This window comes from Ammospiza caudacuta, chromosome 20 (assembly GCF_027887145.1).
Source record: "Ammospiza caudacuta isolate bAmmCau1 chromosome 20, bAmmCau1.pri, whole genome shotgun sequence".
Lineage (NCBI taxonomy): Eukaryota > Metazoa > Chordata > Aves > Passeriformes > Passerellidae > Ammospiza > Ammospiza caudacuta.
The window spans coordinates 7503006-7527928 of record NC_080612.1 but is presented as its reverse complement, the minus strand read 5'-3'; the positions used below and the strand labels follow the sequence as shown (position 1 = coordinate 7527928).

At 44.7% G+C, this 24923-nt stretch overlaps 1 protein-coding gene across 5 annotated transcripts in view; it reads right to left on the bottom strand.

Annotated features, from left to right (window-relative positions):
* Nucleotides 1-20970, bottom strand: part of TPST1 (tyrosylprotein sulfotransferase 1) — a 33168-nt gene extending 12198 nt beyond the window's left edge. For 3 of the 5 annotated variants that reach the window (XR_009275547.1, XR_009275550.1, XM_058817790.1), the window contains exons 1-2: nt 20816-20970; nt 5508-6452 (exon numbers count right to left, since the gene is read on the bottom strand). Coding sequence is in view for 1 of the 5 variants with exons in the window: in XM_058817790.1 (XP_058673773.1) it covers nt 5508-6367 (860 nt within the window). In the remaining 4 variants the exon portion in view is untranslated. Of the gene's footprint in view, nt 1-5507; nt 6453-11521; nt 11611-12058; nt 12277-20815 lie in introns of those variants that run through there. The other 2 variants (XR_009275548.1, XR_009275549.1) reach the window with 2 other exon arrangements.
* Nucleotides 20971-24923: the final 3953 nt, after the last annotated feature.

Sequence of the window (24923 nt, the reverse complement as noted above, 5' to 3'; positions counted from 1 at the left end):
TGATTAATTTTTTTTAAACTTGTTTAATAAAAGAGAGACCTGAGATGACAGAAAGCTACAAACTAAAAGAAATATTTTCCATAATAATTCCTTTGATTGTTTGGTTTTTACACAGATCTTAAAGGCAAGTGCACAATTAATGTCATATTTAGAAAATCATTGATTTCTTGTTCATTTAATGTAATTTTCATTTTTGCTCTACTTTTGTGTTTTATTTTTCCAGGGAAGAAACCTGACACTGCTTTGTTCTGTCTTTCTGATTGTAAGACACAAAACTTACAGAATTCAGGTTGAATAATTGAAAACTCCCTGATTTTTTACTCTAAATAATTTAAAACTTTTTTTTCCTGACCTCAGAAAGAGTTTGGACATTTTTGGATATATAAAAGGAATATTTCTGTCTGCCTCACAGCTGAGCACACAGCAGTCACCAGAGTTCACCTTGTTCCTCTTTTTTATTCCTCAGCAGAACTAAAATCCTCCCAGGCCAGAGGAAGGAAATCACTCATCCAGTGCTGGAAGGTGAAATAATTTAAATACAATCAACAAAGAACAAACCAGACAGGGAAATGCTCATAAAGAAACTGCCTTGGCAAGCAGGGCCTTCAATTGGTGTTTTATGGAAGCTGAAAAACAAAAAAACCTCTAAAAAACACCCAGATTTTTCAGCTTTATTCTCTTCAGAGGATATAAAATTTGAAATAAAAATTTGCAGAGCCTCAAACCAAAGGCAGGAGCTCAGAAGGGGATTTTGGGACCAGGAGCTGTGACTAAATTTCAGCATTCTGAGGGTTGTTAGACTGAGCTCCTAAGTCTGGATGGAAAATTAAAAAGTTTTTTGTGATCATTCTAATTAGAAGATGAGCATCTGACTCCACATTAAATTAGCAAGAAAAGAGCTGCTGAAAATTGAGATTTAGAAGTTCAAAGCATCACAAGAGGAGTCCAGAGGTGGATTGGGACACTCAGGAAAAAAATATCAGGAGGTGTTTGAAAAAAGTAAAATTTATTTATGGTCCTTAGAGCCAGCCAAGCCTGAATCCTCTTCACCAAAACTGCAAATTGATTTGGGAATTTAAAATCAGAGTGATACTGGGAGAACAAGGAAAAGAGCTTGCAGGACACCCCAAAAGTGGGTGTTAAGATAAATTTGAGTCTAAATTTGTCACAGATGGATTCCTCACCCTGATGACAAATTTTAAATGTGTGTTTTGTCCCTCTCATTTTAATCTTTGCTAACAATATCCTCAGCATGAAACACTTCCTGGTGATTGACCACACTTAGCTGCTCCCAAGCACTGATAAAAAATCCACTGCTAAAATGCAACTGATAAAAAATCCACTGCTAAAATCCAACTGATAAAAAATCCACTGCTAAAATGCAACTGATAAAAAATCCACTGCTAAAATGCAACTGATAAAAAATCCACTGCTAAAATGCAACTGATAAAAAATCCACTGCTAAAATGCAACTGATAAAAAATCCACTGCTCCACATTTGGGCTGGTTAAATCCTTCTCTGTGCTTTCAGTTAAGGTGGGAAGGAAAATAAAACAATTTGTGGGAAGAAAAAAAAAATCAATTTGTGGGAAAGATTCCTCAGATGAAGAATTTATGAAGACTGTGAGGGAAGACAGATTGGGGGCAGGAGGAAAGACAAAATGTAAAAATCCAAACAGAAAAACAAGGGAACACCAATTCTTGGGGAAATTGATGATTTGGCAGTGATTCCAGCTCTAGGAAGAGTTTCAGCTTTGGGAAGCACACAGGACTAACCCCAAATAATTCTGCATCTGTACCAGAATCAAATGAGAGCTATGTACTAAATATAGTAAATTCTGAAGTAATTCTGCCTAGACAGCTATTTCCATAAAAAAACCTAATAAAAACTGCTCTAGAGGGGTTGACATTTCTTTACATCAGTGGTCAGCACAGCTGCTTTCACTTAGGCAAATGCCAGAGCTCAATTAACAATCCTGGTTAGAGCATGGAGCCCACAATGAATTCCTTCAACAGCCACGTTGGCAGGGACTTCAAACCCCAGAAAATCCCCATTCCTACAAATCCTGCACATCCCCACAGCCCTTGCAGTTTTTCCTGGATAAAAATCAAAATTAAGGGTGAGAAATAAATTCTGGACATTTATTAGCAGGTACTAACATGGTTATAAAGATCTTTTAGTGACGCTGTGATCTCGTTCTCAAAATGATTTTGAATATCTCAAGATGGTAAAAACTTGTCAGAATTCTTTTATAAAAATATCTGCAACAATTAAAACATCTCCAGCATCCTAGGCTGGAGCTGAATCTGAAGACCTGGAGGTCTCTTAGGTGAGTGAGAGGTGATGAAAGCAGGGGGCTCTGCTTGTTTCCAGAAATTCTTACACAATATCCCAACTGGGAATGCCAAACCCAGCAGGTTTTCACTGGAACAAGAGCATCAAACTGGGAAATCTCAAGTTCTCCCTGCACAATTTCAACTGGAATGTCAAACACACAACACAGGCATTGAAGGTTTTGATATTCACTGGGATTTCTGCAGCCCTTGAAGGCCTGAGTCACTGAAATCATCAAATCCTGCAATGAAAACCAAATTTCACCACCCACTGCAAGGGTATTGGATTAGATAAAGCCACCCCAGACACAAAACCCATTTCTCAGTCTTCTTCCAGCACTGCCAGAGCCTCCTGAAATCAGAAATTGCTTCCTCAGATCATCTCCTGAGAGATAATAAAGGCATAAAGAACTCTGGGACCAGACTGGATTGAGGGTCATAAGAACATGTCCACACTCTATTATCTTAAATGTGAAGGTTTTACTAAAAAAAAAAAACCCACATCATCATCATATTTACTAAAAATAGACACCTTTTTGTACTATTGTTATTATTATATTTACTAAAAACACCCACATTTTTTGTTTCTAAAGATTAAGAAAATGGCTTTGCTCAAGCCATTTTCCAAATTTTTAGAAACAAATATTCTCAACTCCTCAGAGCCCATTCCAGCAGATTTAATAAGAATTATTAGTAAGAATTCAGTAAGGTGGTTGAGTTTTATGGTATAAGGGTCCATCAATTTTTAGAAACACCAATCTGGGAGCTGTAAGACAGTAATATTTTACTAGAAATAGGATTATAGTTATTTTTTACTTAAAGCTTGGCAACCACCAAAATAAAAAAAAAAAAGAGTAAAAATAGGTTATCTCCACTCAGGCACTGCTGAAGCAGCCACAAACCCCAGGAATTGGGGAGAAGTTCCCATGTGGATCAGGTTCCAGGCAGGTATCACAGGATAACATTTCCACATTTTCAATCTGCTACTGAACAACACTGCCAAAAAAAGGGATGAGATCCCTTCCTGATAGCCTGGGAACAGTGGAGGCTTTTCCTCAGTGGGAATGGTGATGTGAAACCTCCACACTGTAAATATCTAATTGTTACCTGAGTTTAAAGTTCTCTTTGTAATCACTGATAATAATTTTATATTTGTTTTAAATCAAATGCCTTTACAATATATTAGAAAATCCACAACTGTGTTCCTAGGCATTAAATGAAGGAAAATTCCTCATTTTTATTTCTCAAAACTGGAGTTTAAATAACTAGAATTGCTCTGTAACAGTCTGTGAGTGCTTGCTGTGCAAGGTGCCTCTACTCAGAAGCACTTGGCCAGTGCTGAATATTCCAAATCCAGGAGCTGAGTAATTGAACTGGGCAGCCCTTGCTGCTGGAACAGGGCTTCTTATTCAGGATTTTAAAAATAATTCTGATGGATTCAAAAATAGGAGGAGTGTCAAAATGTGACATTTTTCTCTCAATGTAAAGATGAAACAGCGCCTGTATTTCAGCTGTGGACAGTGGCAAAGAAACCAGAGTAATTTAACCAGAGAATAAATCAGATTATCTCTTAACAACACCCATCCAGTTTTCCTAAGCAGAGCTGAGTTTTGGATTCTGAAAGCAGCTGAATCAGGTGCACAGATGGCCCAAGAGAACAGCGAAAGATCTGCTTACAACAAGGTTACTTCTCAGCAAAAAGTTTGTCATTTTGGGAGCACATGCCAGGAGCAAAGCTGCCAGCTTTGCTTTCTATTCTCTTGGAGCAGTTTCTCCACTTTCCTGGAAGAGGATGTTCTTGGCAAACTCAGCTCCAAGGCCATTCCTGCACTACAACAATATTGCTGCTGTGGGTGACACCAGGCTAGATAAAACAGCTCAGCTTTATTTAGGGCCACAGAGAAAAGCAAAGCTCTATCAGATATTCAAATTCAACTTGGCCTTGACTGGTAAAACTTTGTTCACATTACACAGTGACAAAGCTGAGATTGCAAACTGCTCATTAGCATTAAAGATGCACCAAAAATCAGCTGCCCGAGGGAGAAACTGAAACCAAGCTGCGATTTTTATAAACAAAATATACTATTTTGTATATATATTTCATATACTATTTTAGCTATATTTGATATACTTTTTAATATTTTTACATATTATAGTATAGTATATTTTAATGTACTATTTCAGTATAGTATACTATATTTTTATATACTGTTTTAGTATAGTATACCATATTTTTCATGTACTATTTTAGTATCCTATACTGTATTTTTATTTACTACTTTAGTATCCTATACTATATTTTTATTTACTACTTTAGTATAGTATACTATATTTTTATATACTATTTCAGTATAGTATACTGTATTTCTTATATACTATTTTACTATAGTATAGTATATTTTTATGTACTATTTTACTATAGTATAGTATATTTTTATGTACTATTTTGCTATAGTGTACTATATTTTTATGTACTATTTTGCTATAGTATAGTATATTTTTAATGTACTATGTTAGTATAGTATATTTTTATGTACTATTTTAGTATAGTATACTATATTTTTATATACTATTTCACCATAGTATACCCTATTTTTATATGCTATTTTAGTATAGTATACCATATTTTTATATACTAAGTAAGTATAGTATATTTTTATGTACTATTTTAGTATAGTATACTATATTTTTATATACTATTTCACTATAGTATACTATATTTTTATGTACTATTTTAGTATAGTATACTGTATTTTTTATATACTATTTCAGTATAGTATACTGTATTTTTTATATACTATTTCAGTATAGTATACTGTATTTTTTATATACTATTTCAGTATAGTATATTTTAATATACTATATTACTATAGTATAGTTTATTTTTAATGTACTATTTTAGTATAGTATACTATATTTTTATATACTATTTCAGTATAGTATACTATATTTTTATATACTATTTTACTATATTATTGTGTATTTTTAATATACTATTTTACTATAGTATTGTGTATTTTTAATATACTATTTTACTATAGTATAGTGTATTTTTAATATACTATTTTACTACAGCATTGTGTATTTTTATATAATATTTTAGAATACTATAGTATATTTTTAATATACCACTTCAGAACAGCACAAGGTGAAGGACAAAAGCTCATACTCACTTGGAAAGAGAAACCCCCCCTGCTTTTCCAATCATCTCCTCGTGGTGCAGCACTGCCTGGTTCCAGGGGATGTGCAGGAACTTGAGCAGAGTCCTCATCCACCTCTCGGGGTGCAGCACCAGCTGCTCATAGTGCACCAGCATGCACCTCTGGAATCCCACCTCCATGCACTGGTTGTACATGGTCTCTATGGCCCGGTTCCACTTGGTCAGGCAGTCCCTGTAGCTGTTCAGGTCAAAGCCAGCTATGGTGACCCTCCTGGAGATCATGGAGTGCACCGAGGCGCGGCCGTCGCGCACCATCAGCAGGAATTTGGCGTTGGGGAAGATCCTGGCCAGGTAAGTCAAGGATTTCAGAGCGAAGGGATCCTTGTTGCACAGGTAGGGAGCGGGCTCGCCGTGCTTGACGATGATCTCCAGCAGGAAGGCCTGCATGGCCGAATCCAGCACCTCATCCGTCACCCCGGCCTCGTCCAGGCGGATTTTCTCCTTGCTGGACCTGGCCCACATCTGTTTGACGGCCAGGATCCTGGGGATCACCCTGGTCTCCTCCCCGCAGCGGATGTCGGGGTGCGCGTCCAGCATGGCGCGCATCAGCGTGGTGCCGCTGCGGGGGACGCCCCCGATGAAGATCAGGGGCATGTCCTTGCTGTAGGGCAGGCTCCTGTTGGCGCCGCCACCGCCACCGATGCCACTGGGGGCTGTCCCCAGCGCGGCCCCGGCGCCGTCCCCCCGCGGGGGCTGCCCGCGCTCCTCCATGCGGTGGTGGCACTCCATGGCGTGCTGGCCCAGGTAGAACACGGTCACCGAGCTGATCACCAGGCACGCCAGCAGCAGGTTCTGCTTCAGCTTGCCCACCATCTTGGCAAGGACCAAAACACCTCCTACTCCAAATTGTCCTCTAGTGCACGTGCCATGGGGATCCCAAGCCCAAATAAATTAAGGTCTGGCAAGAAGAGAAAAAATAAAGAAAAAATTAGAGTATTTTTACAATAAATGACTTTTCCAAGAGATGGGACAAAAACACCTCCTACTCCAAATTGTCCTCTAGTGCACGTGCCATGGGGATCCCAATCCTAAATAAATTAAGGTCTGGCAAGAAGAGAAAAAATAAAGAAAAAATTAGAGTATTTTTACAATAAATGACTTTTCCAAGAGATGGGACAAAAACACCTCCTACTCCAAATTATCCTCTAGTGCACGTGCCATGGGGATCCCAATCCTAAATAAAGGTCTGGCAAGAAGAGAAAAAATAAAAAATAACTAGAATATTTTTACAATAAATTACTTTTCATGAGATAACACAAGAAATTACACTTAGAATTACTTTTCCAAGAGATGAGACAATGAGACAAGAAATTATTCTTGGAATTACTCAAGGAATTGCTTTTCCAACAGATGACACAAGATTCAGTTTGAAACCCCAAAACACAAGCAAGTTTCTCATTTCTTTATCAGAAAGAAATTTCTGAATTTCAGTAGTTTCTTATTTCTTCTTCTCATTTCTTTTGCAGTTCAGCTTCATAAAAACTGCATTATTCAAAAGTAATTTTAATTTCTACAGATGAGAAGAAAAACAAATAGATGATTTCTAAACATGCATAAGAGTCTGAGCAAAACTTTTAGATAGAAAATAGTTTCAAAATCTGTCTGTTGAATTCCATTTCCAAGAAGGACTAAGGACATTCTGTGTTTTAGAGGGAATATCAGAGATTTTATCAAACACTGGTTTAGACAAATCTTTATTCTGCTGCTGGATGACTCCACCTGTATCTTTATTTTTCCCATTTTTAACAGATGATGTAGAGAATAATTTACTTGTGTTCTGCAGCTCACCTGCTTTAGGTTTTCAGATCCGGTGAGCTGAAAACTGATTTTTCTTCCCAAAACTGACTCTTCCTCCCAAAACTCCAACGAAATTAGTACTTTATTGGAATTTTAAGGAAGATGTGGCTGTTCAGGGCTGAAATAGCTCACTCAGAATCACAGATGCTTTTAATTGGGAGGAGCTCCAAGCACGGAGGCAGCGCCAACATTTTCAAAGATTGGATTCCTCCAGGCTTTCCCATCCCTGTCAGCTCTGCAGGAACATCCCTGAGTGCACAGGATCCTCCTTCCTGCTCCCTGGCCATTGTCCACCTCACCTTTTCCTCCTGAAATCAGTGTTTCACTCAGAAATGGCTGATTTGAGGAGGTTTCCAGCCCTGGGGGTGTTTTATTATGGGAAGGTGCAGGCACAGGACAGAATTCCCATCAGCAGTGGGGAAAAGCAGGGAATTCCTGCTGGGTTTTTCTCTGCCAGGGCATCCAAAACATTACAAAGCTTATTCCAATCAACAGCTGTCACAATATTCCAACCAAAATTCAGTTTTTAGTCTCTGTTACCAAAATTAATCTCAAATATAACTCAAATATTAATTCCCTTCTTTTCCTGTGAAGTGGCCAGAACACCACTCACAGGAATAATTCATCCTCTGTGAAAAGTTTCATTCTGCTCACAAACCTCTCTTTCCTTTAACTGGACCTTAAAGATCACATTAAAAAACATTTTAAAAAATACCCCTCAAATTCCCAGAAATTTAAGTGGAGGTCACCTGAACAGTGCTCAAAAAGTAAGGAAAATAAATCATGCAGTTCATATTTCCATAGCACCAAAAATCAAAGTTTCTCTTCTGAAAGATTCAGCATGCAGACCTAACTTGAAATTAGGGAAGGGGAAATTGTTCTACTTAAATAATACAGAATCTTTTAAAATTGTCTGGATACAGCACCCACTGGAGAGAAGAGTTAACCCAGAAGAAACAGCATTTCAGCACAGAGCACACAAACCCTACAAATATTTACACTTCCTGCAATCCCTACCATTACTCAGTTTGAGTAAATGCCACAAAACTAATTTCCTCAGGAAGGAAAAAAAAATCCTCCACAGAAATCTTCATGTTCCAAACTAAACCTGCTCCTTGAAGTTACACCAACATTCCCCAAATGCAGGAGTCGGGTAGGTGATCACTGGAGAAAAGCATATCAGGTCAAATTTAAGATTTATATTAGAATATCTGTTCAACTAAAATGAAATAAACCCTGCTTTAACAACAAAGCTGAAGAACTCTCAGTATTGGAGGAAAGCTGGTGATTGAAGGCTGAAATCTTTAATTTCATTTTAAGCAAGTGATGACTCCCTGTGGGCACAATTCCAGCTGTGAATTCCAGACTCTGAGGAGGTTTCCTGAATTTCTGTGAGTATTGATTCACCCACACCACCAAAATCCAGCCATGTGGGAAAATCCCACATCAATCACCCACAAACACCTTCATTCAATCAGCTCAAACTTTGGGAAGTTCAAAGCTGCCAAAGGCTGCAAGACCATAAAGAATCAGGATTTAATGTCCTACAACCTTCTGTCCTGGTTTTTTATCGCCATAAAAACCAGGGCTCTGTGTCAGGAAAACCAGAGAGGAGCAGTCAGGAACAGCTCACAAAAGTCAATTATTCTCCAAGCCAGTAAAATCCCCTGTGTGCATAATTTCCAAGGAAAGCTCTTTGGGATGAGGATGACATATGGAAGTTGCTGCCCTTGTGCAAACAAACCCCACCTTCCCTCCTCCCCATGAGTAAGGGCTCTGGAGAGCATCTGTCAGCCTGAAGGGTTATAAAAGTTATTATTGTTCTGCTGTTAACAGGAATTAAATTGACAGCGTTTCAAAATCACAGCAGGGCAATCAGCAAAGCCCTCTGAGCTTTGAAATGTTGTGGGGTTTTTATCTGAGAAGGGCAAAGTGCCACTCACCTTACAAAACCAAACCCCACAATCACCAAAACAAACACAAAAACAGGAGCTGAGGAAGTTGTAGAAGGCTACAATGGTAGAGAGGACTTTGGCAGCAAGTTTCAAGTGCCAGGATAAGAAAGAATTCCCAGAAAAAAAAAAAAAAAAATTAGGATCTACAAGTTTCATCACAAGACAGTGCAGCCAAGCAGAATTGTGTGTAAGTGAATTTTGTGCCCAGAAAAGTCAGGCCTGTGAGTCAGCCTCAGATGATGTGAGCACAGCAGATCTGACTGCACTGCTTTGTTTCCTTCTCCTGCTCACAATTCATCCTCCTGCCCTCACTCCACGTAGCAGGTCAGGACCTTTTTCCTCAAGTTCATCCAAAAAATGTTGAAAATTTTGAGCTTAGTCAAGAGGCAAAGCCATTCATTTGTATTTCATGCTAGTCTGGGGTTTGTTGGTGTTTCAAACATTCCCTGCAGAGGAATAAAAGCTGCTCCATTCCCAGGAATCCTGTGGAGTTCCAGAGCTCAGATTTCCCTGTGGAGGCTGGACAGGGAGCAGCTCCCTTCTCCTGCTCAAGCAGAGCTTTTCCAGGCCTAAACTGAGAGGGCAGTGCCAGTGGCATCACCCATCCCAAAATAAAACACAGCCCAGATATATAAATAGCATTTCTCAGTGATTAACTTGTCCTCTGCTTGCATGGCCTGAACTCCTGGCTCTGATTCTGACCATCAGAGCTCCTTCTAGGAAGAGCACAGCTTGGATTTTATGGGATTTATTTTTCTTTTTTTTTTTTTTTTTTTTTTTTTTTTAATGGGATTTGTTCCTGATTTTGTTCCTGATTTGCTCCAAGTGCAGTGAGCAACTTCCCCTTACAGCTCCCACTGCAGGAATGTTTTCACACATTTCAACACTGGTTGAAAAATGTAAAGGGCCAGAGTTTGAGCTCAGCTCTTCTGGGAGGAAAGGTCACACTCAGCTCTGTGTCAACAGGGCATGAGGCTCCACAGGCATCCTCAAAACAAAAAAACAATAAAAAAGGAGATTGTTGTGCCAGAAAGTAGGAGCAAGAGAGAAGTAGGGGAAGACTTCATACCATTGGAAAAAATTGTCTTTCCCCTCATGTTTTCCTACCATGCTCCCAGGATTCCTTTTCCTCTTCAGGGAGCTGCTCAATCCCTCATTTTCTGGGGCTTTGACAACAACACCCCCTCCCCAGCCAAAACGCTCCAAAATACAGAAACGGAAGATTCTGATGCACAGCCTGACCACTACACCCAAAACTACAAAGGAAATTCATTTTGCAGTGGCTAAATTGAATGGAAAATATCCCAAAGTGCTGCCATCCATCATCACTCTGTTGGAGAATGAGAAATGAAAATGCTGTTAGGACTTCAAAAAGTAAATGTCAACTCTATCAGTTTCTTCCCTGCCTCTTCCTGCACCTTTCACTTTTTCTCTCTTAAAATAAATACTGGAAAAGCAGCAGGTAGTGGGAATTCTCAAGAATCACCCTCAAAACAATGCACATGTAGAAAGTGAAGAGTTATTTCTTAGAAGAACATCTCCACTAAGCTCTTTCACCATTCCTAAATGAAAGTTTCCATATCAGGGAATACAACACACAACTATGGAATAATTTCACTATTTCTATTACAATCACATAATACATATGCTCATACTTATGCTTTTCAGTTTTGTTACCCAAGCACTCAAAATTCAATATTTTTAGGTTTTTCAACATTTAAGGCCTCTAAAATGACTTTAAAAACCACATAATTAAAGAGTTCTGCTTAAAATGAAAGGAAATATCTTTATCTATTATGCTCTACTTACATCTAGAATATATACAGCAAATTATCAGGATTTGCATAGAAAATGGTTAAAAAAGAGTTACCAACATGCTGCTGGTTATGCAAAAACAAACAGCGTTTGTTAATTTCTACAGTTCCTGCTGGAGAACAATCCAACAAAAGGAATTTCACTGGCGACACACAGAGGCTTTGAGCTCTCTAAAGTTACACATAAAAGAAGAAAAAAGGGGAAAAAGAGGAAAAATGTCACACTGAGAGCAGACGAGTTCTCTGTGTGCTCCTCAGAGGGATTTCAGCGCTCCGTTCTACACCGGGGCACTGCAGAGACTCGAACTCCTCAGGAACAGCAAAACCGCCCAGACCCACAGAAATCCGCACGGCACACTCACAAAAACAAATGGAAATCGCAGCGGCCGCAGCAAACCCACCTCCAGCCGAGCGACAGCTCCAACTCCTGCTATAAACGATCAAACTGCGAAACGATCAAACTGTACCGATCAAACTGAACAGAACACGCTGCTCCAGGGAAGGGAAGGTGTCCCCGGAGCCCGTTCGGCTTCTCCCAGCCAAGCCGTTCCGTACCTGCCCGCAGGTACCGACCCAGCGCTCCAGCCCCGGCCCCGGTGCTCCCCAGCCCCACCGCGGCCACTCCGGGCCCTCCCCGGCACCGAACAAAGGCACCGGGAGCCGCTGCCGGGACTTCTCCCGCCCGCACGGAAACTTCGGCAATGCCCCGGCTGCGGGGAACGAGCACGGGCCCGGCCCTGCGCGCATCCCCGGGGCTGCCCGGCCCGCCGGGGACCCAGCGGCTCCTGCGGCCGCCTCAGGCCGCGGCCCCCAGCCCCGAGCACGGCCGGGCCGCGGGCGGGGCAGGGCGGAGCGCGGCGGGCGCGGGGAGCGGAGCGGCGGCCGCGGAACCGCCCCGGGCTCGCCTCAGGTGCGCGGCGGGCGCGGCCGCCCCTCACCTGCGCTGCTGCTGCTGCTGCCGCCGCCCCCGCGCCCGGCTGGAGCCGCGCAGCAGCGGCACGGCCGCCCCTCCGCCGCCGCGGCTCCGCTCGGGCACCATCGCAGTGCGCAGGGAGCGGGATGGGAGCGGCAGCGGCTCCGGTCGCGGGACGAGGAACGGGAGCGGCTCCGGGAGCGGCCGCGGCGCCGCCGCCTCCCCTCAGCCGCGCGGCTGCGGCTGCCATGGAAATCACAACCACGCCCTGATTGGTCGGGGGCCTCGATGTGTCGCGGGCCGTCATTGGGTGGCCGCGGGTGATTGACAACGGAAGGAGGCGTGACCGTGGCGGTGACCCCGCCCCTCTCGCACATCTGGCGCGCACAGCTGGCCGCGGGCGGGGCGCGCGCGCGCGTCTGGAGCGGGGCCGCACGCGCGGCAGCGTCTGGCCAGATGTGCCAGGCAGATGTTGGCGGCCCGGCCCCGCTCGCGCGCCCCCTTTGCTCACCGAGAACTATCCTTGCGTTACAAACACGGACAAAACTGCCCGAGTTCTGCCCCCGGGCTCGGCTTTAGAGGCGGAACCTCCCAAAGCAGCCCAGCTCCAGCTGTTCTGTAAATGGAGAGAAACCCCGGTGCTGACAGCCCCGCTGAGGGCTCAGGTGTCCCCTGGGGTCACACACCTGCTCTGCAGCACAGGGAGGCGCCAGCCACGTGCCCACCACGTGTGCAACTGGGAAAACATCTGGAACAGCGTCAGGCGGGAGCAGGAGCCGGAGGCTGAGCCAGCTGCTGGCACAAACTCCAGCTGTGACCCACAGCTGGGTGAGGCAGCCAGGAAAGGAGCGAGGGTGACTCTCAGCCCCTGGAGGCGCAGCTTTATGAGGAAATTCACATCTCTAGATGAACTCACCTCTCACAAAGCTCGGCCTGAGGCCATCCTGCCCCCCTCACTCCCAGTGCTCCTGTGGAAATCCAGGTTCAGCTCCTCACCAGCAGGAAAACTCGTTGGGTTGGACTTGCTAAGGTTGACACAGCCATATACAAATGCTAAATCCAACTGCAAACACATTTCTTCTCCACAAACAGAAGCTCAGATGCAGACAAACAGCCTGCAGACATGTCAGTGCTGCTGCAGGGTCACAGCAAAGGGGACAATCCCACGGGACACTCCCCAGATTGGTGCTGCCTGCCAACTGATGAGGGAAAAATCATCCAAAAAGATTCAACATCCCAAAATTCAGTCTGGGAAAAGCCACAGAGAAAGAGGAAAAGCACTTCTCTCTAGAGGTGAATATGGATTAGATCAGGTGCATTTAATTACTAAGAAAATCAATATTTGCCATGTAAGCAGATATCTGTATCCATGTCAGGGACAATTATTTCCATTCTCTGAAAAGCTCTGCCCTGGAAGTCCTGAATTTCCAGAGTACCCAGCACTTGAAAACCTTTTAAATATGCTCAGAGAGCCGCTGGGAGCCCAGAAAAACCCACAACTCCTTTCAAAGGTGGCAAAATCCCTTTCAAACCTCTTTTCCCTGACAGCTATTGATGAGCAATAAATGTCCTTTGCTCCCAAACGCAGAGGGATTTGAAGCAACGATTTCAAGATGAAACAATCTGTCTCCTGCTTCCAGTAACTTTCCCTCGATCCATTAAACAGCACTTTTCAGATGGCTTTATTGGTTTTTCTTTTATGGCTTTCACTGTGACTCACACAGATTGTCCCTTTTAAAACCTTCCAATCAAACGGTGCCTCCGGGCTGGGGGAAATGAGGGAAAAGGGGGAAAACGGCGCTGCTGGAGGGAGCAGCTGGAAATCCAGGAGGCAGAAGTGCCCCACGCTGGGCTCTGCTTTAATCAAAGCTCACCCAGCAGCCACAGATCAAATATTGCACAAATCTGGCACCCAGAGCTGGCTGGGTGCACACAAACACCCCGAGAAGGGAAGGGGGGATGGCTCAGTGGGACATTTGATTTCATACTCATGAAAAGTAATTTATTGTAAAAATATTCTAATTATTTTTTATTTTTTCTCCTCTTGCCAGACCATTATTTGGTCCCAGAAGTTGGGAACGATTCCCCCAATTCCCCCTGGGCTCAGCAGGGATGAAGGAAGAGCCCAGGGGCAGCTCAGGGGGAGCAGGACGGGGCTGCAGGGTCACAGTCTGGGGCTCTGACAGGAGCAGAAGTGGCTGCTTTGCCCTAGTTCCCCTTGTTTTCCCCTGTTTCTTCCCTGCTTCCTCCTGTTTTTTCCTTGTTTTCCCTTGTTTCCCCCTTTTCCCTGTTTCCCTCTATTTTTTCCCTGTGTCTCCATTTCCCCCCGTTCTTTCCTTGTTTTCCCATTTCCCCGGTTTCCCCCTATTTTTCCTTGTGTCCCCCTGTTTTCCCCTGTTCTCCCCGCTTTTTCCCTGTTTCCCTGTTTTTCCCTGTTTCCTCATTTCCCTGTTCTGGCCTGTTTTCCCATTTCTCCCTGCTTTTCCCTGTTTTCTCCTCTTTTTCCATTTCCCCTGCTTCTCCCTGTTTCCCTCTCTTTTCCCCTCTTTTTCCCTGTTTTCCCCTCTTTTTCAATTTCCCCCTGGTTTTCCCTGTTTTTCCTTGCTTCCCCCTGTTTCTTTCCCTGTTTCCCCCTGGTTTTCCCATTTTTGCCTTGGTTTTCCCTGTTTCCCCCTGGTTTTCCCTTGTTTTCCCCTGCTTCTCCCCGTTTCCCTCTCTTTTCCCCTCTTTTTCCCTGTTTTCCCCTCTTTTTCAATTTCCCCCTGGTTTTCCCTGTTTTTCCTTGCTTCCCCGTTTCTTTCCCTGTTTCCCCCTGGTTTTCCCATTTTTGCCTTGGTTTTCCCTTGTTTTCCCCTGTTTCCCCCTATTTTTCCCTATTTTCCCCATCACTGTCACAGCTCCTGCCTGTTCCCATTCTCCCACCCCCAGCTGTGCCTGGGGTTCCTGCTGGCAGGAGGAGGAAGGAGGAGCATCCCTGAGTTCTGGTGCTATCCAGGAGCTCAAATGATGCTTTTTTTCTCCATCTCATTTCCAGATGTGACCCACAGCACCCAGCAGACTTTTCCCCCACATGGCAGAGCCCAGCTGGGCACTGCAGGAGCCAGGCCAGCTCAGACTGTCCCAGCACCAGAATTAGGGACACATTTTGCTGCCTGGGGAGCAGCATCTGCTGCCCTGACCTCTGCTAGCTGGGGTCTGGCTCATTCACAGCCCAAAATGAGCATTTTCCCCCTGCCTGGACTCCCAACCCGACACTCTTCCTGCCACCAACTCCACTCCAAAATTATTCCAGAATTCAAGTCCAATGTGAGATTTAACAGCTTGCTGCTCCAGATAGCCTGGCCCTCATCCAGGAGTATTTTACCTTAATTCCACCTCCCAATCCCAAGAATGCAAAGAATTTCCCCCCTGGCTCTGTCCAGCTCATTCCAGAAGCCCTGAGCAGGGTGAGCTGTTCTGACCAGAACTGTTAAATATGATTTTTTTCCCTCAAATCCCTCAGCAGCAGTGGCAGGACCCCATTCTGTGTCTCACATGAGAAAGATCTCTGATCTCTCCTTCAGGGAGAAGCAGCTGGAGGAGGTTCAGTGCTTGTGGTTTTCATGTCTGAGGTCACTAAAGGGAGTTTGGAAAGGCAGGGAGGGGTGAGGGGCTCAAAAAAAAATCCCTGTTAGCTCTGTTGTAGAGGTTTGGAGCCTTCAGAGAAGGAACTGAAGGGAGGGATTTGGAGGATGTGATAAAGCACACACAAAGGAGCAGGGGTGGATTTCAGCTTGTCCTGTGCAAATTCATTTGGTTTTGGGGTAAAGTTCCAAAATCCCAAGCCCTGTGTGCCCTGTGCTGGGCATCCTTCCCTGTCCCTGTCCCTGTCCCATCAGGGATGTGCTGAGCCCACCCTGGGACCTGGGCATTTATGGATGGGACCAAAACCATGGGGAAATGATGGGATTGGCACTTTCCTGCCAAAGGGAACTGCCAATCATTCCATAGCAGAGCCCTCAGTGTGCCCTGGAGGATGCCAGGGCAGGATCCCTGCCCACAAGAGATGCCCCTGGGCTGGGGGGGATCCCAGAGCCCTGAAGCAGGGACAGGGAATGGGATTTACCCACAGCTGGCACCCAGCACCACAGATGGACCCCAGCAGTGTCTGCAAGGGCACAAGCACTGAACAGAGCCAAAAAACCCAACCTGGACATTCAGAAATAACTTAAAATTCCCAAAGGAGGAGAAAACCCAAGAACTGTGTCCCAAGAACAAGCCTTTGAGTTCAGGGAAAAGCCACAAGACAGGAAGCCGATGACATTTTGCTGCACCCCAGGAGAATGAGATGTTCCTGCACCCAGATCCTGCCTGGAGCCTCACCTGCCTGCCTTGAGATCATTTTAGGAGCAGAGCAGACCTGTCAGCTACACAGGCAGCCAGGACAGAGCTTAACTTGGAAGGATTTTGGTGTCTGGCTCAGCTTTCCCCAGAGGAACACTCATTTTTATTGCTTTTCCCTGCAGTGCCCTTGGCAGGACAAGGTTTGGCCAAAGCCACCCAAACCAAGCCTGGGAATCCCTGGGGGAGCAGAAATTCCATTCCCAGGGTTTGCCAGCAAAACCCCTCAGCTGCCAGCACAGGGATCCCCCAAAACTGCAGATTTGCATCACCCCCGTGCAAACCTGAGTGCAGCTGCACCTCCAGATTTCCCTGGATTGCCTGGCAGGGATCCCTGGCTCCTGCAGGCTTTGGACTCATCCTGATCCAGCACCAAGCAGGGTTTTCCTGCTCCAGCACCATTTCAGGAGGATTTAAACAGGTTATCCAAGTCAGGAGAACACAGATTTCATTTTTACAACTTTTCACCTGCTCATGGCTCAGAGAGGATCAAGGTGATTTTTGCTCCAACCCCAAAAAACAGCTGAGCTATTTATTTTCTGATAAACAGCTCCATATTCCCCAGGTCTGCCTGATCCCTGCAGGTTTCTACATGGGACAGCTGTGAACTGACCTTGCCACACGTCTGGAGAAACAATTCTGGGGGCAGGAACATCTCCATGCTCCCTCATCACAGGCATTTTAGGATCACAGAGATTTCTTTCACAGGAAAACTTTTTCCCCCAGCTGCAGGAGCCCCTGGAGGTGCAGATCTTTGGGATTTTCCAGCTGCTGGGAAGTCCAATAAATACAGAAGGAGCTGTTTTTCCAGCCATAGGCATCTCCCCAGGCCTTGGCTTGCAGACAGCTGCTGATGTGGCACGAGGACGTGTGCGGGAGGAGAGCTCATCTCCGGCACGGGGACATCCCAGAATAACCCACTGCCTAATTCCTTCCCCTTCTTAGGCTTTCCTGAGGAAAAAAAAAACCCTAAAAAAATCCCTAAATCAGTATTACAGAGCCTGGCTAGGCTGGAGTTTTTATAAAGTCTCTACTGAAGGTTTTGTGTGATGTGTGATGCTTTCAGTTGACCCTTTAAGAGAAGAGGGATTTCTTATTTATTTCTTATTTATTTCCTATTTATTTCCTATTTCTTATTTCTTGTCCCATGAGGTTTAAATGGCTGAAAATTCCTAATGTCAAGATCAAAACTGAGTTTGTAAATCTTTAGCACACTGCCCTCCTCATGAGATAAATCTCCATCAGCTTGTTAATAAAGAGCTCAAAAGCAATGATCTCATCTGCACCTGGAAAATGGCACAAGGAAGTGAAAGCATGTCACAAACCCCCAAAAAATAAAATAAAAAACTCCACTGCCAAAGATACAAGATCAAAACTCTGAAGGTTGGTCACTAATGCTGCTGATGGGATGGTGCAGCCCTTTTCTGTGAGGTTCTTAGGAGGGAAATTCAAATTCTCACAGTTAAAGATGAGACAAGGCAGGATTTAAATCCCATCCCCACCGTGGTTCCTGGTTCCTGATGTGTTTTCACCATCCCCTGCCTCCTGCAGGGCTGAGCTTCATGTGCCAGCTGCAAGGAACTGAATTAAACCTGAATTCTTCAGTCAGAGACTCATCCTGTTTTGTCTAAAATGCATTTTTTAAATTAAAAATATCCACATAAAATGCTCTGGAAGAGGTTCCTCAGGGAAGGGAACCCAGAGTTCATGGGCATCTGGATTCTCCTGCTCACATGGTTCACTTGAGGTAGGAGTGAAGAGCAGGGAGTTGGACTCAATGATCTTTGGAGATCCTTTTCAACTCAATCTACTCCAAGATTTTATAAGCCATTCTATAAACACTCACATAAATATCAATATAGCGATAAATATAAATATAATTCTGCCCCAGCCTGTGGTTGGTGCCCACCCAGCCTCCCTCACTCCTCAACAGGACAGCAAGGAAGAGAAACTGAAAATAAAGTTCAAGGGTCAAGAGAAACTCAGGAACCACCCAGAGCCACCAAAGCTGCTGGAGGAGGAGGAGGCACAGCCTTTCCTCCAATTAAAACTCCAAAATTGTCCCAAAACTGCAAAATTGTCCCAAAAGCACCTTTTGGAGCCTGGGCCAGGACACAGCTCCTGCAGGGACCGAGAAAATGGGATCAACCCTCATGAAAGCATTTGGGGAACCCTGCCAGTGCCTGCATCTGATTTTTTGCCTCAACTCCAGCCAGCTTTAATGCAACATCAGCTTGGAAGCTGTAAAACATCAGACAAACAATGTAAACCAATGCAAGCAGCAAGATTTAACAGGAAACAGGCTGTGCTCTTGGTTTGCTGGATGGGAGAGCAGCTGGCTGGGGCAGGGGTGATCCCATCCAAAACTGCTCACACCCATTTGCTGATTTGCAAGGAGAAAAAAGGGGGCTGAAGGCTGATTTCATGGGGGGGTTGGTGTAAATCATGTTTGTGGGTTCAACTGGGACAAAAGGCAGAAAAGTCACAAAAAGAGACAGATAAAAAATTATTAAACTAAAAAAAAAAAATAATAGCAGCAGGAATGGGATGCCTGGAGATGTTGGGATTTCCTGCTTTTCGAAGGATTGGCAGTGGCATCGAGAGGAATAAATGTCTGTGCCCTGGAGCTGGAAATAGCTGCACTTAACACCTCTTTGGGGGATTTGAAGGCTGGCAGAAAGCTCCAGCAGGAATTTTCTCCTGCCAGCTCCGGCCAGGGCTGAGCTATCCAATGGCACCGGATCCAATGAGGCTCCAAACAACACCAGGGACAGAGCCAAAAGCTGCTGGGAGGGCTGGGAGCCAAGGGATGGGACAGGCCCTGAGATTGTTAATGGGGTCAGCCCAGCTGATCTAATCCCTAAATCCACTACAATCCATTCCCATCCCTTTCCTCACCTCCCTGTTCCTGCTGCAAGGCCCTGGCAGGGGTTCCTGCTCCAGGGATACCCCACAGGGTAACACTGCTGAACCTCACTGCTCCCCAAATTCAGCCTCACCCAGGCTTCCACTTCCATGGATCCCACCCAGCTCCTGGAAAAGCATCCAAATCTCCCCCAAAATCTGACCCAAACTCACAGCACTGCAGGATTTCATCTTTGGAGGCTCTACCAGGTGATTTCAGGCAGATCCAGCCCTTCCCACTGACCCCACAGGTGCTGGAGAAGGGCTCAGCCTGATTTCCAGCAGCTCAGGATGATTTCCAGCAGCTCAGGATGATCTCTGCCCAAGCAGAGACAGCTCAGGACATGCTTTGGGTTTTGGGGATCTCTTCTGACCAGCTGCTTTTCCATGGATCCCACCCAGCTCCTGGAACAGCATCCAAATCTCCCCCAAAATCTGACCCAGACTCACAGCACTGCAGGATTTCATCTTTTGATGCTCCATGAGGTGATTCCAGAAAGATCCAGCCCTTCTCACCAGATCCATTGATCCCACAGATGCTGGGGAAGGGCTCAGCCTGATTTCCAGCAGCTCAGGATGATCTCTGGCCAAGCAAAGGCAGTTCAGGACACGCTTTGGGATTTTGGGGATCTCTTCCCACAAGCTGGTCCTTCCATGGATCCCACCCAGCTCCTGAAAGAGCATCAACATTTTCCCCAAAATCTGACCCAAACTCACAGCACTGCAGGATTTCATCTTTGGAGGCTCCACCAGGTGATTCCAGAAAGATCCAGCCCTTCCCACTGACCCCTCAGGGATCAGCAGTGCTGGAGAAGGGCTCAGCCTGATTTCCAGCAGCTCAGGATGATTTCCAGCAGCTCAGGATGATCTCTGCCCAAGCAAAGGCAGCTCAGGACATGCTTTGGGATTTTGGGGATCTCTTCCCACCAGCTGCTTTTCCTTCCCCACCCACTTTTATAGGAGCCTGCTGGCTCCCATTGGCTCAGGACACCCTTTTTACAGCAACCACTCTGCCCCATTTCAATTGCATTCAGTAATTCCTCAGCTCATTGTCCTGCAGAGATTAGTTACACATAAGCATATTTGAATGATTAACTCCTGGGCTCTGCTGAGGCCCCAGCAGAAAATGCTGAATCCAAAGGCTCCCTCTGACTCTCCCTGCCTCATCAAAATATTGTGGTTTTCCTTGGAGCCTTTGCTCCTGGCCTGCTCCAACCAGCTCAGCTGGCATTGGAGGGAAGATTTCAGCAGGGAAAAGGAAGGGAAAACTCAAAAGCCAAAGAGGAAGAAGCAGTGTTTGAAGAGTCAGTCAGAGTTTACGGTGAAAAGCTGCAGATCCCATCTCATCCCACTAAAGCTGGTGGCTTCCAAGGGTGACAAGAGGGCAGCACAGGGATGGGTGACCCATGGCAACCCTCCAGCAGGTTTTGGGGAGCATGAGGAGCATTTGGGGCCATTTCCAGTGGTCTGAGCTGCTTTTCCCTGTGCTGAGTCTCACCTGAGGTGGTGACACAGGCCAGGGGGTCCTGTCCCACTTGGAGCAGCCCATGGGGATGGGAAAGAAGCAAATTCCTGCAGAGCCCATGCCTGGAGGCAGGATGCTGAAGAGGGAAAGGGACAAGGTTTAAATTTGCCTGGATTAGCCCATTTTCATCCCCCAGCCTGCTCACCCAGCTGGGCACAGGGAAGCAGCAGCTTTTGGGGGGGTTTCTGGGTGATGAACAGCAAACCTGCAGGAGGAAGAGCTGGATCCCATCTGGAAGGGGTGATGAACAGTAAACCTGCAGGGAGGAAGAGCTGGATCCCATTTATAGGGGGTGATGAACAGCAAACCTGCAGGGAGGAAGAGCTGGATCCCATCTGGAAGGGGTGATGAACAGCAAACCTGCAGGGAGGAAGAGCTGGATCCCATTTGGAGGAGGTGATGAAGAGCAAACCTGCAGGGAGGAAGAGCTGGATCCCATTTGGAGGAGGTGATGAAGAGCAAACCTGCAGGGAGGAAGAGCTGGATCCCATTTGGAGGAGGTGATGAAGAGCACACGTGCAGGATGAGCTGGATCCCACCAGGTTCTGTGTGGGTGTTTCCAGTCCTTCCTTTTCCCTCCCTCCCTCAGGGCTTTGTGTCAGGAAATGCAGGAACCACACAGAAGGGAAAATGCAGATGATTTTGAAGGTTATTAAAACCCAGCAGATGATAGAGGGGATGGAGATTGGACACTGCAGCTGGTGAGGCTGGAAGGGCTCCAGAGCTCAGCCAAGCCCAGGAAGGTGAATCCTGTCCCACCTTCCCCACAGCATAAGGGACACCAGTGCACCCAGATGGGGACTGGGATGGTGCAGAGCACCCAAGGTGCCTGTCCTGCACATTTTTCCAAATCTCACCTGCTTTTTGTCCACCCCAGACATTTCAGAGCTCAGCGTGTGTTGCTCATCCCTGTCCTGGTCTGGAGCACTCAGAAAACTGAAAACATCAAATTAATAAAAATCCAGCAATTTTTGGAACCCTCTCAGCCCTGTACAATGACCCACACATGGCCATAAAAGCCCTCAGGTTACTCTCCCTCCTTCACAAACAACAAAAACTTGGGAGACTCTTTTAGACCTGGCAAAATCTCTCCAGTCCATGTTTAAAGCCTTCACACATCCCCAGGAGTTAAATTCCACTCTGGTTAAGGGCAGCAATAAAAGAAAAAAATAGGAAAAGCCTGAAACTGGCCAGGCTGAGGTGCACAAAGCCTTTCCTGAGTCCCCTCTGCCAAAAGCCAAAGTGTGTCACAAGTTTAGCTCCCAGCTGAGGCTGCTGCTTCCAAAGGAGGTGGATGTGGTGCCAAGCAAGGCAGGCACTCTCTGGGATGCAGAACGTGCTGTCTGCACACTGCCCTGGCACAGCTGCCACCCCAGGGCAGGCACAGGCAATGAAAAGTTCTATTACCGCACCTGAGTGGGTGCTGCTGGTGAGAGAGAGACGGTGAATCTTGTATCTTGATCAGAAGGCTTGATTTATTAAGATATGATATATAATACATTATGACTATACTAAATAGAATATAGAGAGAGGTTTGCAGAGCTGCTAGCTAAGCTAAGAAAAGACAGAAAAGAATCCATAACAAAGTTGTGTCCAGGGACTCAGTCCCCTAGCTTGCATTGATGATTGGCCCTTAATTATAAACATAGAAAATGAGCCAATCAAGGTGAATCCTATTGCATTCCCCAGCAGCTGATAACAATTGTTTACCTTCTCTTCAGGGGCCTCTGGCCTCCCGAAGACGCAGAAATGTGAAAGAAAGGATTTCTGTGGAGAAATGTCTGCGACAAAGTTCCATCAGAGAAAATGCAGCACAGAAAAATATCTCTGTGTGTGTGCATGGAAAGAGAAAAATATCTGTGTGTGTGTGTGCATGGTTCAGGAGCAGGATCCAGAATAATCCCAGCTTGGGCTGGGGTGGATTGAGCTGGAGGGGCCCAGCACAGCCAGGGGAAGGGAATGGTTCTGGATTGGGTCAAATTTAAGGCAGTGGAGTAATTCTTGACCAAATGAAGAAAAATTCAAGAGAAAACTGTGGTTAAGATCATCCTGAAAGGATTTTAGATTTTCTGTGCTGACAGGCACTGACCCCCAAGAGAAAACTGCATTTCACCTGAGGCTGTGGAGAAAAATTAAATTTAAACAAAATTAAATTCTAAAATTAAATTATAGAACTGGGATTATAAATGTGTAGTTTGAATAGAAGTGTGTAATACCACATGGTAGAAAACTTAAAGTTTTAGAATATAGTAATATATATTTAAAAATATATAATATATATAGTAAAAAATATATAAAGTAATATAATATAAAGTTTGGTAAGATAGAAGTATCATATAATATATAGAAGCATAATATATATAATACATAATATATAGTGTAATATATAATATATAACATATAATATACAATATGTAATAGATATTATATAGAATATATAATACATTTATATATTATATATGGTATATTATATATGCTATATTATATATGTTATATTATATATGTTATATGTTATATATAATATACACAACATATATCATATAATATATAAAATAGAATATATACAATAGAAGTATTATATAAGTATGTTTGATAAAATAGAAGTTTTAGGCCAGAGACTGGTCCTCCTTCTTTATGAGTTTAGATAGTTTTGTGTAATTAGATTAAAAAATCTGCATTGCAGGCCATGAGCAGTTAGTTATTAAATTAAAAGTAAAAATAATTTAAATATAATTTTTTAATTAGACAGTTTATCCTTAAAAAGCCTTGTAAAGAGAAATACAGCTCCATTTTTAGTTTGTTAGAATGAAGTAGTGTAGAACTCGCAGGCTGTAAGACTATAATATAGATAAGAACTAATAACATCTAAGTCCAAACAAGAAATGCCATCTCACACATTTAATTCCCATCTTAACCAAAAAAAAAAAAAAAACCAAAAAATGTCCAGGCCCAGCCTCACACACAGCCCTGAGCCCCACAAAGCTCTCAGCTCTGCAGGAGGGATTTCCTGCACCTTCCTCAGCACTCCCTGAGCACATCTGGCTCCAGCAGATCCACTCCCCTTGCCCAGCTCCAGAGCACAGGCAGGAGCAGCAGCTCCTTCTCCTCCCATAAAATAAATCCTCTTCTCACAAAATCCTCCAGCAGGGACTGCCAAAGAATCCTCAGGAAATGTGAATTGATGGGAGAGAAAGCCCAGGTGTTTTCAAGTATCAGATCAGGGATTCTGGCAGCTCATTCCACTTTCTCAGCCCTGAGCAGAGCCAAACACACACAACAGGGGAAAATAGTGAGGGAGAGAGAAGAGATGAGAAAATTAAAAGTAATATCCACTTCTTAAATATTCAGGAAGTGCTGAGTTTCTTCTCAGAACACACATTTACCTTTCTTGCACCCCCAGAGCCACTCAGTGCCACCTTCTCTGCTCCAAGATTAGGAGGGTCCATCTCCTGTGGTTAATTAAGGGGATAATTAAGGGAATAAAAAGCAATGTGGGAGACTGGCAGATCTTCCGTGTGATATTCAGGACATTGGGAAATCACATCAGCAAGGTGATACCTGCATAAATCATTTCTGATCTGGGGGTTCTGACCCAGAAAAGATCAAACAACACAACTCAAACCTGTGCTCAGAGCAAATCCTCACCTGAATTTGCAGCTTTAAAACTCATTTCTTGATGCAGTGCACAAGCCACAAGCCCAGAGCCTTTCAAATGTTGTTCAGCATTGGACTTTTAGGGGAATTATTGTTTACAAGCCATGGATGGGTTCACAGGGGGCTACCAGCTGTTAACATCTGGAACTGATACACTGAGAGGTTCAGTGCAGCAGCAAGTGAGGAGTTCTGCATCCTGCACAGCACCCCACAGGCACCCAGCTGCTGGCAGAAACTCAGCCCAGCCACAAATCAATTCCCAAGATGGAACACCCAGCTTCAGGGATCTGCTGAGCTGTTCTTGTTGGCTGAAGATATTTACAGGCTGCTCCAGCTGCTTTTGATACGTTCAGGACAAATCTCAATAACTTCATTTTAGATCAAAATGTAAACACTTGCAGCCCAAGGCTGCAGCCTGTCAAACAAA